We start from the raw sequence: 17,766 nt of genomic DNA, 5'->3' as shown, positions 1-17,766 counted from the left end.
GAAGAAGCCAGAAGCCAGGGTTACTTTGGTTGATTTTTGTCTATATTAAAAAGTTATTCATGATATTAAATAAATGCATACATGGGTGTGAATACATTTCTTTGCTATTCTAACAAAGCTAAATAGTGTTTCAGCTCCTCTCTACTTTATATCCTGAACATTATTTTACAGATCAAAGGAAATAGGTTCCATTTTGGTGGCCATAAACGATGTTGGAATACAAGTGATTTAGGTTTTGAAATGCCGAAAAGCCAGTCCAGGTCTTCAAAGGACTTCAAGAATGTTAACATTTGAAAAAATGTTTTAAGTAAAATCTTTGAATGTGTATTCTGTGCCAAATGTACTTTTGTAACATAATTTTGCTATCTGTATGTATTTGAACGCTACTTGGCTATGTTAAATACCTTAGATACTCTTACTGCTCGAAAGGTTGAATGATTAGGGCACGGCTCAGTCAGAATGACGACCTGGCACTGTTTTCACAGAGGAAGGAGGATTAAATCATTCAGCATGTACATAGCTAACAGATAGCTGTGGCATAATGATGGCTGTTATATGTTAGCGTGTTATTGTGTGCTGTGGGATTGAGCAGAGACGAGCACGATGGGAGGCTTCCTGTCTGCATGGCAAAGCTATAGACAGCTCTCATTCTTAATGTGACAATTTCAAGGAAAAATGCTGTTTTCGGTGTGCATTGCTAAACACTTGGGAAGTTCTGTTTGTCATGCTGAAATCATTTATTTCATCTTTAAAGCTGAGCTTTGTTGAGCATGCCTGCTGAGTGTTTGTGGTCGTGAGAGTATCATAGGATGAGTGGCTGAGCGCAGCCTTGGCTGGCTGGAGTGTGGAGGCCGTGACCGAGACAGTGGACTCAGCAGTGCTGGTTGCTTTGTTGTTTTTCTCAGATGAATTTTCCAGACGAAAACGGTCCAAGTCAGAAGACATGGACAGTGTGCAGTCCAAACGGCGGCGATATATGGAAGAAGAATACGAGGCAGAGTTTCAAGTGAAGATCACAGCCAAAGGAGACATCAACCAGAAGCTTCAAAAGGTGGCACACATTGCGTTTCAAATGCGTCAGGAGTGTCGCTGCATGCTTGGAGATTTTCACCATGGTCCTATTCTTCTCTGTTTACCTTGACATAACCTAGTCAGAGCTTGAAGACAATGACAAGATATGAAATCTGTGATAAACTTTATTCCTCTGACTATTTGGCTACAGTATTTTTATTTTAAAACATTGTAGTGAATATTTAAATAGAAGGGAGCTATGACATTTTTCTGTTATTAAAAAACTAAGGTTTTTGAACTTTTCTTTTTCTATATGAACATTATTTTACAATGAAGAAGAAACAAACTTTATTAATATTTAAACTTTTTAGTAGACTTTAATCTCTATAATATTAAGTTGGTTCATTCCCAAATCCCTTTTTATGTTAGTATAAAGCAGGACAGAGACAAGACGTTAGATGGATTAGGAAAAGTGAGTGTTCAGAGTAAAGATTTTTTGAATCTTCCCTGTATATGATATGCTAGCATATACAATATATGTTGAAAACAATTAGTGCTGTATGTATTTTCGGAGTGTGAGGAAGGGAACCGTCTCAGGGTAAATAGCGTGCCAGCTTGGGTTCGCAGTTTTCATCGGCTGCACTCATAAGCCAGGCATGGGCATGCTCACCTGTCCTAGCTAGGCCACTGGGAAGCTCGGAGGCAACTTCGGGGGTCCGAAGGGCCAGCCAGTCTAGCCAGTTGGTATACTTGCACTCAGCCAGTATGAGATACTGTTTCTAACTGAAGAATCATGGAAGATACCCCGTGTTGATCACTGGACTCCATGCTAACCTTCATGAGCACACATGCATGGTATACCACATGTGCACATGTTAATGTGTTCAAATGTTTGTAGAGAGATGTGAAACTCAGGCTGCCTCTGTCTGTATCTCCCAGTCTCCTTCTCCCATGAGACATGGTTCATAATAGCTTAGGCTGTACCTAAGTTATAGCCCAGGTTGACCTCAGTCTTGCAGATGTCCTCTTGTGTCAACTTCCAGGTGATATGAATACAGGTGTGAGTCACCAAACCTGGTTCTGCTTTTCAGGGTCTTATGGACTTAGTTATAAATTAATAATCTAAAATTTCTTCCACTGAGATACTAGTACAACAAGAACAAATATTTATGCTTTTTTTAAAAAGAAAAATTAAGGAATAAGGCGATAAAAATGCTGTTAGTGCCTAGTTTCTTCCTCTGCATGTGAGGTGGTAATGGGTACAGTGCTAATCACATTGTGAGATAAGCCTGTGAGGGAATGGGGAATGCCTGTGGCTTGATGTCTCCATTGCTAGGACAGCTCAGACTGCCAGGGTCCTGGTCACTGGGGGGCCAGGTGGAGTAATAGAGGGACTGTGACGAGGCATTTAGATAAAAATATTTCATCAATTCTGATACCGCAGTGGCATTTTTAATGTATCTCACACAGTTTCCAATCTTTAATAGGTTAGAAAAATTTTGAACTTGTTCTTTTCAACAAATTTTGTCTTTATTGTTTCAGCATAATACGGAAGATGAGAAAATGCTAAAACTTCAAATTATTTTACGATTTCTACTATATGGAAATGTTTTTCTTAGGGTGTACTTTCATTTTGAGGTAGTAGAGAATCTTAGTAGGTAGCATTGAGCTTTGGATTTTATTCTTTAAATTAGTTGATTGTATTTTATTCATTAAGTTTATATTGTTATTAGTCTTTAATATTTATTGTTTTTGTTTTGTGTTTTGTTTGCTGAATTGCCTTTTGCAACAGGATTTTTTTTTTTTTTAGGTCATACAGTGGTTGCTAGAAGAAAAACTGTGTGCCCTACAGTGTGCTGTGTTTGATAAGACGTTGGCAGAATTAAAAACCCGAGTGGAGAAGATAGAGTGCAACAAGAGGCATAAGGCAGTGCTCACCGAGTTGCAGGTCTGTCCCATGCCAGTCTTCCATTTATAATTTATCTTCTGATCGTGTGTCACCACTTATATATTTGAGGTTGACTACAGAATTAAATACTTTTGCATTCTATAAAAGAAGGAAAGGTGTCTGTTACTAGTTTTTGCCAGGGCTGCTGTAAAAACAGAACCACACATAGCTGGATGCTTTACCAAATGGAATGAGTATATTCACAGTTGGAGATGGAAACCCAAGGTGAAGGTGTCAACAGAACAGTTTTCTCTTGAGGTTTAGTATTGTGAGGAAGGGTGCATGTCATCCCCTCCCTCCCCCCCTCCCTCCCTCCCTCCCCTCCCTCCCCCTCCCCCCTCCCTCCCTCCTCTCCTCTCCTCTCCTCTCCTCTCTCCTCTCATGGTTACTGACAGCTTTGTGGAGGTGTCCTTTCTATTCCTGGCTTTACCTGTAAAAGCTATTCTCTTTGTATGTATGTTGTATCCAAATTTCTCTGTATTTTGAAGGTACCAGTTATGTTCATTAGATAAGAAGGGGAAATCGCAGTCCAATGTGACTTCATATTAGTTAATTAATTTTTGCAGTGCCCCCAAAGTACTGTGTTGTAGACTGTATTATGTGAGGTTTGGTATTTAACCTGTAGTAGAGACTCTGAAATTATATAAGTTTGTACTTAAAAGAAGTTTTTCTTGGGGGTGGAGGTAGGGGGATTATTTTTGCATCAGTGCACTTTGTGGAATTATATTTTAATGATAGTTTATTGTCTTGGAGAGATGACTTGGTGGTTAAGAGAATTGGCTGCTCTTTCAGAGGACTTAGTTTCAGTTCATACATACATACATGCTAGTGGAAACATTTGTACACATAAACTAAAAAAAAGATGTTACCTAACCCATATTAAAAATAAATATGATTTCTATGTATAGTTGAGAATAATCTTGAAGTTCTGAAACCCTAGCCCTCCTAAGTGCTAGGATTATGAGCATATCTGGTTTATGACCAAAGGCCCTAATCATGTTGGGCAAATACTTTGCCAACTGAACCACATCCCCATTTGCTTTTACTCCCTGCCCAAGTGTTTTTTTATTCAATCATTTGAGTTCAAAAAAAAAATTTAGTATATTTCCCAATAATTCTGCAGGGAAAATAAAAATGGATATAAAATGATTCCTTCTTTTATCATCATCACCACCACCACCCCCATCACCACCACCACCACCACCACCTTTTTTATTCTAACTTTGGCTTAAATTCTACTTTTATCAGATGTGTAGGTACCTACCCCAGCTTGCTTTCAGTTATCATTTGCTTGGACTATCATTTTCCATTTTTTCATATTAACTCTTTATCTTTAACTATGTGATGTGTTTCTTGCAGGCAGTAATCAGTTGGTCAGTCTGTCTGCATCTTTGAACTGGATAGTAAAGATGATTTACTTTTATTACTGAGAATTATACTCTTATTCCTGGAATTCTGTCTTCTTTCATCATCCTTGCTCCTCAGTTGATTTAACACTTTTTCTTCCTTCCTCATCTTATAATTTTGTGGTTTACTGTGTTAAACTTGCTTCATTTCCTAGTTCTGTTTGTACATACTCTCTCTATATACTCTCTCATGGAATTCATCCTTTTATAAACTTCTGTGATTGTGACTTTCTTCTTTGTATATGTAGGATCTCTAATTTTCTCTAATTTTGATTAAGTAGTCATGGTTTGAAGTAACGTTTGTTCATCTTAGACAATGTGACATGAAGAATTTCTTTCTGTCTGAGTTGTAAATACCTCTTATACACGAAGATCCATATCTTCTTCTAAATCAGGGAACTTTTCTGCTATAATATGATTGAATAGATTTTCTATGCTTTGAGTTTGCATCTCAATTCCTTGTCCCTCATGGATTAAGTTTGGTCTCTTGATCAGAGTTCCTGGAAGTTGTGGTCATGGTTCATCATTCTTATATTCCTTTATTGTTATATGAATATAAGAATTTCTTTACTTGTTTTCAATTTCTGATATTCTTTCTTCTGAGTGATAAGGTCTTTGGATGATGCTTCATACTGAGGTTATATAATTGAACTTTTCATTTCTAGTATTTGCACTAATTATATATTTCACAGAATAGCTCTTTGTTAAATTTGGATTTGCTAACGAAATGCCCAAATTTGATTTACTTCATTTGTCTTCATTTTTTTTTTTTTTCATTGAGGTGCTTGTTCTGTTTAAAATTATATTTTTGAATTCTTTGTCTGGCATTTCAGTCATTTCATTATTTTCAGATTCAGTTATTAAAGGGTCATTCACTTTTGGAGAACTCTCACATTTCTGTGTTTCTACACTTTATTGTATGTATCTGTCGATTGATATTTCTAGTTTTATATAGGGTTGTCTTAGCTGGCTGTTTTCTCTTGAGGTTTCAGCCTCATTTACTCCTCAGGGAAGGGAAAGCACACCACAGTAACAATTGCTATTTAAAAAACAAACCTAGATGTTAAAATTTTTATTACATTTATTTAGTATGTATATGTATATGTATGCCTGTGTGTGTGTGTGTGCGTGTGTGTGTGTGTAGACACACTATGGTGCGCATGGTGGAGTCTAGAGGACAGCTCTCTTTCTGTTTATGGTTCTGGGGGATTAAGTTCAGATTGTCCTCTTGGTGGGAAGTGCTGAGCCATCTTGTACAACATCCTTAAATGAAGTAAAATAGTTAGAAACATTTGGTCTTTTGGTCTTATACTCAGGGTGAAAGAGTAAAGGCCCAGGAAATATGTGATATGCTCAGGAATTAATTAAGCCAGAGTTAATTAGAAATAGAGAACAATATAGGAAAAGGACAGCACATGAGCGGTAATATCAGGAAAGACCAGGCAGACACACGATGAGAGAGAGAGAGAGAGAAGAGAGAGAGAGAGAGAGAGAGAGAGAACTGTAGTGAACGGTAACAGAATGACAGAGTCAGAGGAGCAGCAGCAGGGACCAGCCGACTCCTGTGTAGAGGGAGGTTAGGAGCGCTCAGGTGTGTCCCCTAAGCTCCTCAGTTGGCAATTCACCTCAGAAGGCCCAGGGTCACTGAATTGTTCTCTGTGAATTCCAAACAGGGTAGACATGAAAGGGTTTTTGCCGTCTTTGCTCCCTTCATCTTTCAAAGGGTAATTAAATAAGCCCTCAGCTGCCCATCTGTAGAGTCAGTAAAGCCTTTCTGAAAGACATTTAGGAGACTTCCGTTGGAATATGCACTGAGAATTCCACTTCTGTTAAAAAGCATAAAGAAATATTCTCAAGGAACAAGCCAAACAATTACAGCCTTGTATGGCTGTATTAAGGCCTGGGAAACAATTTATCTAATAAAAACAAAAACCACTTATATAATCAGCTTCTAGTACATTGGTTCTCAACACGGTCCCACTGGTGGGCCGTATATCAGATGTCATTCATATTAAGTATTTAGAATTCATATGGTAGCAAAATTGCAGTTACGACGTGGTAATGAAATAATTTTAAGGTTCAGCGTCACGACGTGAGCAACTGTGTTAAAGGCTGCAGCATGAGTAAGGGTGAGACCCACAGATGGAGTAGGAGAGTGAGTGCAAATGAGTCCGTACAGGACATGGAGTTGTGTCCCCGGATCTCCTAGGACTCACATTTACATCTCTATGCCTGTTTGTGTTCAGTAAACACTTAAGTGTGACTAGAGCCATTTTGAAAAACAGCTGTAAATAAAGCCTTACACATTCCAAAATAATCTGGTGTTGAGAACAACACAGCAGTTGTGTTTAAGGGCAGGTTGGTGTGTGCGTGTTTATACCTGGCAGTTAATTCGGGGACTGCAGTGGGTTTCCTGTGGTTTCCCTGTTTTCCAGTGTTTTATTTCTATCTTGTTTTAACTTTTCTAGGAAGAGCCAGAGCTGTATGTCTTTGGTTTCTCGTCTGTGTAGCAGACTAGAGGATGGTATAGCACTTAACTTTTATTTGTTTATTTTCTAGGCCAAGATAGCCAGATTAACCAAACGTTTTGGAGCAGCCAAAGATGATCTTAAGAAAAGACAAGAAGTAAGCCTCTCTGTTTAGTCTGCATCCGTGTCCTGTTACTGCGGCAGCTCCTATCAAAGAGAACGTGTAGTTGGGGCTGCTCCCAGTTCAGAGTTTCCTTTACTGTAGCAGTGTGTATACAGACAGTGCGGAGAGTTCTCCATCCACACAGCAGGCAGGGGTTGGGGAGCACACAGGACGGGAGGCAGAGACAGACACATGGACATACACTTGGACTCTGGGCCTGGCTTGAGCTTCTGAAACCTCCAAGCCCAGCCCCAGTGACACACTTCCTCTAAGGCCACACCTCCTAATAATGGCACTCCTTGCTGACCAAACATTCATATCTATGACCCCTGTGGGCAATTCTTATTTAAGCCACCACATTTAGCTACCTTTTAGGAGGTACTAACATTTCCTTTATCATGAAAGTAAAATTTGCTTTTTCCCCACATATTAGTTTATATAGTCTTGGAGCTGAGCCTTTAGACTAATAATTTCTTGTTGATATTCTTAGATGTCAGCATTTACATTAATCTATTTGAGGTTGCAGACTTTTTGAAGCTGTGTCTTCTCTCTTTAACATTATGTTTTAAAAGGCTAGGCATATAGCTTGGTTGGTGTGAGCCTGGCTAGCATGTAAGAACCCTGGAATCCATCCCAGCCTGACACGGGAAGGGCATGGCGTGATAGCACCTGAGCTTCAGGAGGCAGGAGAGTCAGGTTGACGGCCTTCCTGGGTTGGCTAGAGAGAATTTGTTTTTTTGTTTTTGTTTTTGTCTTTTTTTTCCATGTGGTGAGATTTAATGGGGGAAATGAGACAAGAGAAAGAAGAGAAAAAGAGCGGCTATAGAGAGTTTTATGACAGCCTAGAGTACAAGAAGCTCTGTTTCACAAAACAGAAGTTTTGTCTTGGAGACTTGTCTCACCTTGTTTACTTGTTTGTACGTTCTTGCTAGTGTCTTCCTTTCGTTTATATTTTTCCTTATAGTCATCATCTATTGTGCTATTGTTACAGTATGCAGACGAAGATTAGATTGTGTCATTCTTGTTCCCTTTAACAGTTTGGACATATTTTTTTAAAAATAGAATTAAATCTAAACACCAGCACAGCTTTTGTTTTGCTTTCTTTTGCTTGTTTTTTCTTTTTTGTTATTTCTTTATTATTCCATTATATTTTTATTCCTAATTTAGTATGGCATTTTAAATTTATTTTCAGTTGAGTAAATAGTATTTCTATGTTTTGATACCTCCCATTATCTGGTACACAATGACAACAGTAACAGTGTTAGTTATTGACATAGTTCCATACCACATCCTCCTCTTCTGAAGAGCTCGTTATTGTTCTTGTTGTCTGTAATCATCGTGTAATGGACCTGCATCTCGCTTAGGTCTGTGGCCAATTTATTAATTGATGACAGCTGCCTATGTAAGTCATTTTTTGTCAGCTCCATAGATTGGAAGAGAAAATGCCTGGTTTCCTTCCCTGGGAGAATAATGGCTTTTCATGAGATAATCCATCTTCCCCAAACAAAGCCATTTTAAAGGTTGGCTTAAAAAAGAAACCTGAGATATTTAGATTTCACAAATTGTCAAGAAAATGAAGAAAAAGCATCTGAAGTCTCGTGGATCTCAAATGGATCACAACGTGGCTGCTACCCAGAGCTCATTCTAAACTGAGCAGTCTGTGAGACTGAGGAACGATCACTCAGCAGTGTGCTCCACACTTGATCAGAGAATTAGTTACTTCAGAGAAGCAGAACGTTCTGTGAAGCCAATCTAAAGAGAAGTGGCACCACTTCGGAGCTGTGAACATGCATAGAGCTTGGTGCCTTTCACATGTGGTGAGCAGCGTCACTCTAGGCACCAGAGAAGTGAAGTGTACAGAGCTGTCTAAGTTAGAGGGAGAGGCATCAGAAGGAGAAAAGGACTGACGTCACCAGCTGGAGATTGACAACGTGAGACACTTTGAGGTTTATGAAAAAAAATGTTCAAGAGAAGATAAGAAAAGACAAAGTGATGTTTTCTGATCTTGCAGTGTTTTCTGTTATATTAGTTAAATAGCAGATCAAGAAATGAGAAAGCCTGGGCTGGAGAGATGGCTCAGCAGTTAAGAGCACTGACTGCTCTTCCAGAGATCCTGAGTTCAACTTCCAGCAACCACATGGTAGCTCACAACCATCTGTAATGAGATCTGATGCCCTCTTCTGGTGTGTCTGAAGACAGCTACAGTTACTTATATGCATAAAGTAAATAAATAAACCTTAAAAAAAAAAAAAAAATGAGAAAGCCTTGAAGGTCTTATTTTTCTTTTTAAACAATTCCTATATATTGGAATTTATTTTTTACTTTGTTATTTCCCCCTTCCAGAGCCCTCCAAACCCACCCATATCACCAGGAAAGCCTGCCAATGACGTCAATAGCAATAATAATGTGACCTACAGGTAAGACCTGTGTTCTCTTTATATTGTTTATTTTAGAAAGCAAGATTAATCTTGGCATATAGTTGTAGATACCTATGCTGGTGAATTGGGTATATAACATATGTTAGGGCATGTAATTTTTTTTTTTTTTTTTTTTTTTTTTTACTTTTCCCTTAAAGTATGTATTGTTTTTGTGAATTTATAATGTTTTCTTCTTAATACTTTTAAAACTTTTAAAAAGAAAGTTATTTATTTTTAGGCTTTTGTTTATATAGTTTACATCTTGCTCACTGTCCCTCTCATGGTCACTCCCTCCCATAATCCTTCTCCCCTTCTCTTTCTCCAATGAGTAGGTATTCCCTCTCCCTGCCCCTTCTCTCCCCTCCCGCCCCCCACTTCAAGTCTCTGTGACGCTAGATGCATCCTCTCCCACTGAGGCCAGACAAGGCAGAACATATTTGGGCCAACCCCCCCTCCTTGAATTGTTCCAGACCCACATGAAGACCAAGCTGCACACCTGCTACATACATGCAGGGAGTGGAGAGAGTTGTTCAGTTGTGTCAGTTTCCATGAGTGTGTAGGCTTTCTAGTGTTTCTGCTGTTGTTGAAGTTCAGCTTTAATCCATGGGGATCTGATAAGATACAAGGCATTATTTCAGGTTTTGAAGAAAGATCCATGAGGTACTGGGAAGAAGGTATATTCTCTTGTGTTTGGGTGAAATATTCTGTGGATGTCTGTTAGGTCCCTTTGATGCAGAATATCTGTTAGTTTCATTCATTATTTCTGTTTTTGTCTGATTGACCTGTCAGTTGGTACAAGTTGGGTGTTAAAATCTCCCAATATTAATGTGTGGGGGGTCAATGTGTAATTTAAGCTTTAGCAATGTTTCTTTTACAAATGTTGGTACATAGATTTTTTTTTCCTTTGATGAGTATGAAATGTCCTTCCCTGTGTTAATTTGGTTGAAAGTCTATTTTAGATATTAGAATGGCTATTGCAGTTTGCTTCTTGGGTCCATTTGCCTGGAAAAAACTTTTTCATCCCTTTATTTAGCCTGAGGTAGTATCTATCTTTGTTGCTGAGATGTGTTTCTTGTATGCAGCAGAATGATGGATCCTGTCTTCACAACCATTCTATTGGCCTGTGTCTTTTTATTGGGGAATTGAATCCATTGATGTTGATAGATATTAATGACCAGTGATTGTTATTTCCTATTATTTTGATGTTGGTGGTGTTAATATGTATTTGCATGTGATTCTCTCGTTTTTGCTGGTATGGATTTACTTATTTCCTGTGTTTTTCTTGGATGTAGTTATCCTGCTTGGGTTGTGATTTTCCTTCAAGTATTTTCTGTAGGGCTTGATTTCTGGATAGATATTGTTTGAATTTAAATTTGTCTTGAAACATCTTGTTTTCTCCATCTATGGTGATTGAGAGTTTTGCTGGGTATAGTAGTCTAGGTTGGCATTTGTTTTTTTAGAGGTTGCAAGATATCTGTGCAGGCCCTTCTAACTTTTAGAGTTTTTCTTGAGAAGTTGGGTGTAATTCTGATAGGTCCTCCTTTGTATGTTACCTGGCATTTTTCCCTTGCAGCTTTTAATCTTTTGTGTTTTGATTATTATGTGGTGGGGGAGAGATTTTTTTTTTCTGGTTTAGTCTGATTGGTGTTCTATAAGCTTCTAGTATGTTTATAGGCATCTCTTTCTTTAGGTTGCGATTTTTTTTTTCTGCGCTTTTGTTAAGAATATTTTCTGGACCTTGGAGCTGAGCCTCTTCAACCTTCTATTTTTATTATTCTTAGGTTGGGTCTTTTCATGGTATCCCAAATTTCCTGGATGTTTTGTGTCGGGAATTTTTTAGACTTATCGTTTTCTTTTACTGATGTATCAGTTTCTTCTATAGTTTCTTCTGAACCTGAGATTCTCCATCTCCTGTATTCTGTTGGTGATTCTATTGTAACTGTTCTCTTCCTAGGTTTTCCGTCCGGGATTCCTCAGTTTTTTTTTTTTTTTTTTTGCTTCTAGTTCTACTTTCGCGTCTTGTTTAATTGTATTTTCCTGTGTATTTTTAAGGTATTTGTTTCCTCTTTAAAAACCTCTACTGTTTGATTGTATTTTCCTGTATTTCTTTAAGGGATTTATTCATTTCCTCTTTGAAGGCCCGTGTCATTTATACCATAAATATTTAAATCATGGATTTACGGTCATTTTCCTGTGCTTTGGTTATGTTAGGACATCCAGGGTTTGCTGTAGTTTAGTTGCTGTACTTTGAAGGTGTCATGTTTTTCTGACTTTTGTTGATTGTGTTCTTTCGAAGGCTTTTAGCCATCTGGATGTCTTTAGTCTCTGGAGTTTCCTATAGTAGGTATCGGGAGGGGGCGTTAAACTCGATGGTCCTGGTGTGGCAGGCCTCTGATGGGTATCCTTGGGTTGTACGGTTCCGGATCTGCAGATCTTTATGGTTCAGGAGCCTCAGATCTGATGAAGGAGGGTGGAGATGTGTTTGGGAGACTGGAGCTCCGCCTGGACCTGCAGGCTGCTCAGGGCAGTGTGGCCTGCCCCAGTGGACTCTGAGCAGGGTAGATGGGTGGGGAGAGGGAAACTGACCTGTATGGTTTAGGATTTGAAGGTCTGATAAAGGTAGGCAGAGAGGTCTATCATTGTTCTTTACTTTTGCACTGTTAATTTTTAAATGTATAGGGCTCAGCCTCCCCCAAACCCTATGTATTCCTTTATGGATGTGTCATTAGTAGTTTTTAGCAATTGAATTGCTTAATCAGTGATAAGAATGTGCCTGTGCCTATATTTAGTCTGCAGGTAATGTACTGAAGATGTCTGAAAATAGACTAGGACTCTTGTGCAGTGAGGGCTCTCTGACATGAAGTGCTCTGTGTACCAACTTCGTCTTGAGGAATAGGACACAAACCACAAATCCCATCACGTTTCCCCACCATGGGCCACTGTTTCCCTGTTCTTTGGTGGGTCTCTCCTAGGACGGCACGGCCATTGACTGTCTATGTGTCTTTTTCATAGAAATGCAGGCACAGTGCGACAGCTGCTGGAGTCCAAAAGAAATGTTAGCGAGGGTCCACCACCGTCCTTTCAAACTCCTGTGAATACAGGTAACATTTTTGTTGTTGTTTTTAATACCAACATACATTTTCCTAAGAAACCCCATTATCTTTGCTTCTCTTACATTCTTTTTTTTAAGATTTATTTATTTCATATATGTGAGTATACTGTGCTGTCTTCAGACACATCAGAAGAGGGCCTCAGATCCTATTACAGATGGTTGTGAGCCACCATGTGGTTGCTGGGATTTAAACTCAGGACCTCTGGAAGAGCAGTCAGTGCTCTTATCCACTGAGCCATCTCTCCAGCCCTCTTACATTCTTTTGTGGTTAGAAATGGGTTAGAAAACAGGGCACTTTGGTATAAATACAAGTCTATTTCAAAAACAACTTCAGGATTCTAAATAAGTATGCATGTACATACAGATGTTCAAAGTCCTAATGCAGGGCTTCTTACGCTTGTCCTGCTTAGGCGCTTACAGCCCTGTGCAATTACTAAGAAGTCCAGAGAATTTTTGGAGTTAAACTAATTGGTATTGCCAATTAAGTTAAAATAAAAGTTGAAGGACTTTTTGTTCACTTAAAATTAATAATAAGCCGAGAGGCAGGAAGATCTCTGAGCTCAAGGCCAGCCTGGTCTACATAGTCAGGGCTAGGACAGCTTCTCCACAGTGACACCTTGTCTAAGAAATGAAAAATGATAGATTGTAATAAGCTTGCAGTATGCACACAAAGAACTTATTTTAAAAAATAGAAAATAGCTTTAATTTTTTTCCCCAGAGCTGAGGACCGAACCCAGGGCCTTGCACTTGCTAGGCAAGTGCTCTACCACTGAGCTAATCTCTAACCCCTAAGTTTCAGGTTTAAAAATGGTTAGTGAAAGAGTAGAGATCTGAGTTCCATTTCCAAAACCCACATAAAACAAATGGCTACATAGGTAAAGGCAGCAGTCCCAGCACTAGAGAGGTCAGCAGACTCTGGCCAACTGGCCTACGTATGTGGTGAGTTCTAGGCCATTGAGAGCCTGTCTCAACATAGATGAAAAACAAGAAGCAAATGGGGGGCGAATGTGACTAAGATACTGAGGATTGTGTGTGACACTGCCAGTGACTAAATAAAAAATACTGAAAGAAAAAAGCCAATGGCGCCAGAGGACTGATACTTGAGCTGCCTTCTGCTCTCCACGTGTACACAGATGAGCAAACATGGAATTATCATGTTCCCTTATCCATATTTCTTTTAAATAATATTTGGTTCTATATAGATAAAAGATGGCAGGCTTTTTTGTTTATTTGTTTGTTTTTGAGATAGTTTTTCTATATTAGCCTGACACTCGCTCTGAAGACCAGGCTGGGCTCAAACTCAGATCTTCCTGTCCCTGCCTCCCACGTGCTGGGATGATAGGTTTGCTCCACCACTGCCTGGCAAGCTGGCTGGATTCTTATGTCTATATCTGCTTTAATCCCTTCAGTCTGCTGACTTTTACATGAAGGACATGCAGTCTCACACAGGTACATGGAAACAGGCCGGCCCTTTAGATGGTTGGGTGCTTACTCCCCTTTGGTGGGGTTAATGCAGAACAGAGTCAGAAATCATATTAATATGGTTTTCTCATTGTCATTCTCTTCTAAGTCACTTTGTGAAGAAAATAGGCCCTGTTAGGTATGGTAGTGCAGGCCTGTAATTCCAGAACTTACTGGCTATGGCGTGTAGATGATAAGTTCAAAGCCAGTCTGTGCTTTTCCTGGAAGATGGGGCATAATAAAAATGATAGTTTTATTACTTCTTTATGGGTATTTTAAAGTGAAATTTTACTTTTTGTTAAATACTATAATAAGCATTTGCTAGTTAGGAAGTTAGTGTGACAAGAGCATTTGGTGCCTCGAAACCACCTTGGATTTGTAGTGTCTCCTTCTCCACAGTTTATTTTCCATAGTTTGTTACTATGGATTACAAATATTACATGGAACACTCCACAAATAATTCATATCTTTTATAATATTATAATAATTCTGTTGTATTTTTAGGTACTTTTCTTACTATGCCTAGTCTCTAGATTCTATCTCACTGTAAGGACACGTGTACAATCCTGTGCCCAATAATGACATTTCAGAGAGTTCTGAGAGCACTGGAAACAGTTGTCTGGTGAGCGCAGAATGCAGCTGAGAACCTCTTCGTTAGCTGCTGAGGTCTTAGCCCTTCACTGTGGGAGCTCAGTGTCTTACTCATGTCTTACATTCACGTGAGTAGACCTGTGGCAAACAGAATTATACAGAACACCTCACTTAGCTGTTTTATTACACTTACCGCTAGTTTACTGTAAGCTGATATGCTATTTTATACTTGTAGTAGGTGCATAAATTTCATATTTACCGTCCCAGGACCCATGGAGTGATTGATGTATTCCAACTAGATTTCTACAGCCTTGTGATCATACAGCACTGGAACTATGTGGTGACATTTCTCAAACATACCCATGTTGTTAAGGGTTAGGTGGCTGCGTGGGGAACGACGTAGCGTGGGGAGGGTTCCTTACTGCCTGCTTATGCATCCCTGGGAGTGAGTACATGAAGTCTTCGCCCGTGGACCTGTTGAACTAGGCCAACAGGCATCTTCTGTCCACATAGTGCAGACTTCAAATGACTCATTAGTATTATGAAAATAGCTTTGACTTTGCAAACTCCATGCAGGGTTCTCAGCAAAGTACAGGAGTCCCTCTGCATTCACTGAGAATCAGTCACCCGTCATACCTGGGATTTTTGGAACAACTAGATATCTGAGCAGTAAAATAAGTTCTAGTTTAAGCCTGCTCAATGAGACGAATAAGTGTTGGTGTGGTCAGCGTATATTCTTGTCCCTCTTAGGTATCTGCCCCATTTCTTAATTCATCTCTACTGTTCCCTCAGTGCTTTTTCCATACCAAGACAGGGTTATACACTCTTCTTGAAGGGCTTCTCTCTCGGCTCGTTCTTTCCCGAAGGACTCAGTAGAACCGTCAGGCCTCCTGTGGTTCAGATGGCAGAATTCACTGGTCGGCTTTACTCACCAATGGCCAGCTCTTTCTAGATTCCCTGCCTAAGTTACATATTGTCGATGTCTGAAGGCATGTGTAATGGTGAAAATGAGGTTTTCAAAATATCTGTATATTTTTACTTAGTTTTTAGTATTTTTTCAGTTTTTAGTTCCTTTGAACCTAAAATACTTTAGGAGCTGTTTTGATTTTTTTTTTTTTTTTTTTTTTTTTTTTTTTATTCTTTTTTTTCGGAGCTGGGGACCCGAACCCAGGGCCTTATGGAGCTGTTTTGATATTGAGAGAACAATCTCACATATTAACATTAAATCATGTGGATTCAGTACTTCTAACCTGGGCCATGCTTGTGCAGGCATTTAATCTCTACACTCAGGAGGCAGAGGCAGTCGGATCTCTGAGTTTGAGGTCATCCTGGTCTACAGAGGTGAGTTTCCAGACAGCAGACAGGGCTACATAAAGAAACTCTTGTATTGACAAACCAAAACAAAAGTGCTTCTAAGCCTTTCAGAGTTTCAAACTTAAACCTGGTAATCTTTTGTGGTGGCTTTCCTGTGTAGAGCACGTTGAATTCATCTTATGTTTTGCTGGTAAGTTGAGGTGGTTGTCTGGACTGACAGTGCTGTCTGTCTCTGCAGTGTCTTCAGCCAGCCATGGCCCGTCCTCAGCAGCTGTCAGTAGCCAGCCTAAAGTGCAGACCTCAGCAACCTCAGGCTCTCTGCCGGCAGCACCTCTTCTCCCTGTGCCCAGCACGGCCACAGTAGTTGCCACTACTCAGGTGCCTAGTGGGAACCCTCAGCCTACCATCTCTCTGCAGCCCTTGCCGGTGATTCTGCATGTGCCCGTTGCCGTAACCTCTCAGCCTCAGCTCCTGCAAAGCCATCCAGGGACTTTAGTGACCAATCAACCATCTGGCAACGTGGAATTCATATCAGTACAAAGCCAACCTACAGTGAGTGGTCTTACCAAAACTCCAGTCTCCTTGCCACCTCTGCCAAACCCCACTAAACCAAACATTCCGTCAGTGCCCAGTCCTAGTATTCAGAGGAACTCTTCAGCCACTGCTGCACCTTTGGGAACAACACTTGCTGTACAGGCCGTCCCAACTGCACATTCTATTGTGCAAGCCACGAGGACTTCTCTACCCCCAGTCGGCCCATCAGGACTCTATAGCTCTTCAAGCAGCCGAGGCTCCATACAGATGAAAATCCCAATTCCCGCGTTTAGCACTTCCTCCTCTGCGGAACAGAGCAGCTCTGCCACCCCCCGGGCTGGTAAGTTGGTTTGCTTTGTTACACACTGGCAGTCCTACTAAAGTAGAGTATGAGAAGGATTTATTTCACTGTGCTTTCTTATTCAGACATATTTGTACAACTTTATGGAATTTAATAATTAATTCAGAGCATTGAACTCTTTTTATGCTTCAATCATTTTTGTGTTGGGACTTTTCTGCATTCTGTCTCTACTTATTCAGTTATCCAGACTAAGAGAATGCTACCAGTTTCTGTCGTAAAGTACCTTGAGGTCTGGTCTGCAGTGTGGAGATGGCTCAGCAGTTACGAGCACCTGGATCTATTAATTTTGATAATAGATGATTTTCACCTTCCCACTCTGAGAAGCAGCCCAGATGGGTAGGAGGAGGTGAAGGAAGCAGGGCCAGTGCTGCATTAAACACGAGGCAGGCTTTAGCCTGTGGTAAGGGCGGGGCGTACTGAAAGGCTAGGCAAAGGGATCTTGTTACCATTTTGTCAATAATGAACTCACTCTGAGACAGTTATGCCAAGGACAGAGTCATTCTGGATTACAAACAGCGTGCACACATACACATGTATATCTAGTATGTAAGTTAAAAAACAACAAAACATTTAAATGTTTTGTTAATACTGCCTGTGTTTATTTATTCTTTCCCATGTAAGACAAGTAACCTTGAATTAGTTTTATTGTAAAGGTGTTTCAGGAAAAAAATAGATTTTTCTCATTTTTTGAGATAGTATATTATGTAGTTCTGGCAGGCCTAGAACTTGCTATGTAGATCAAATAGGCCTCTGTCACTCAGAGCTCTGCCTGCTTCTGCTCCCAAGTACTGGGCTTAAAGGTATGCACCACTGCCCCCTGCCAATTTTAAATTTGTTATAAGAAAGTAATTATATTAATATATTACTTCTTCAAAAATACAATGGAAGCCAGGTTGGAAAGGACATCACGAAGCCTTGGTGTTCCTGCCCTCAGGTTTCCTCGTGGGCCTTTATCTTAGTCGATCCTTTAAATGTAGACT

At 39.8% G+C, this 17,766-nt stretch overlaps 1 protein-coding gene across 2 annotated transcripts in view; it reads left to right on the top strand.

Moving 5' to 3' along the window:
• Window positions 1-17,766, top strand: part of Atf7ip (activating transcription factor 7 interacting protein) — a 51,045-nt gene that overhangs the window by 10,839 nt on the left and 22,440 nt on the right. For both annotated transcript variants that reach the window (XM_032905522.1, XM_032905521.1), the window contains exons 4-9: window positions 906-1,051; window positions 2,822-2,959; window positions 6,925-6,990; window positions 9,340-9,413; window positions 12,426-12,514; window positions 16,130-16,765. In XM_032905522.1, the coding sequence (XP_032761413.1) occupies window positions 906-1,051; window positions 2,822-2,959; window positions 6,925-6,990; window positions 9,340-9,413; window positions 12,426-12,514; window positions 16,130-16,765 (1,149 nt within the window). The remainder of the gene's footprint in view (window positions 1-905; window positions 1,052-2,821; window positions 2,960-6,924; window positions 6,991-9,339; window positions 9,414-12,425; window positions 12,515-16,129; window positions 16,766-17,766) is intronic.

Source organism: Rattus rattus, chromosome 6 (genome assembly GCF_011064425.1).
Source record: "Rattus rattus isolate New Zealand chromosome 6, Rrattus_CSIRO_v1, whole genome shotgun sequence".
Lineage (NCBI taxonomy): Eukaryota > Metazoa > Chordata > Mammalia > Rodentia > Muridae > Rattus > Rattus rattus.
The sequence above is the reverse complement of the archived record's forward strand: the minus strand, read 5'-3'. Positions and strand labels throughout refer to the sequence as shown.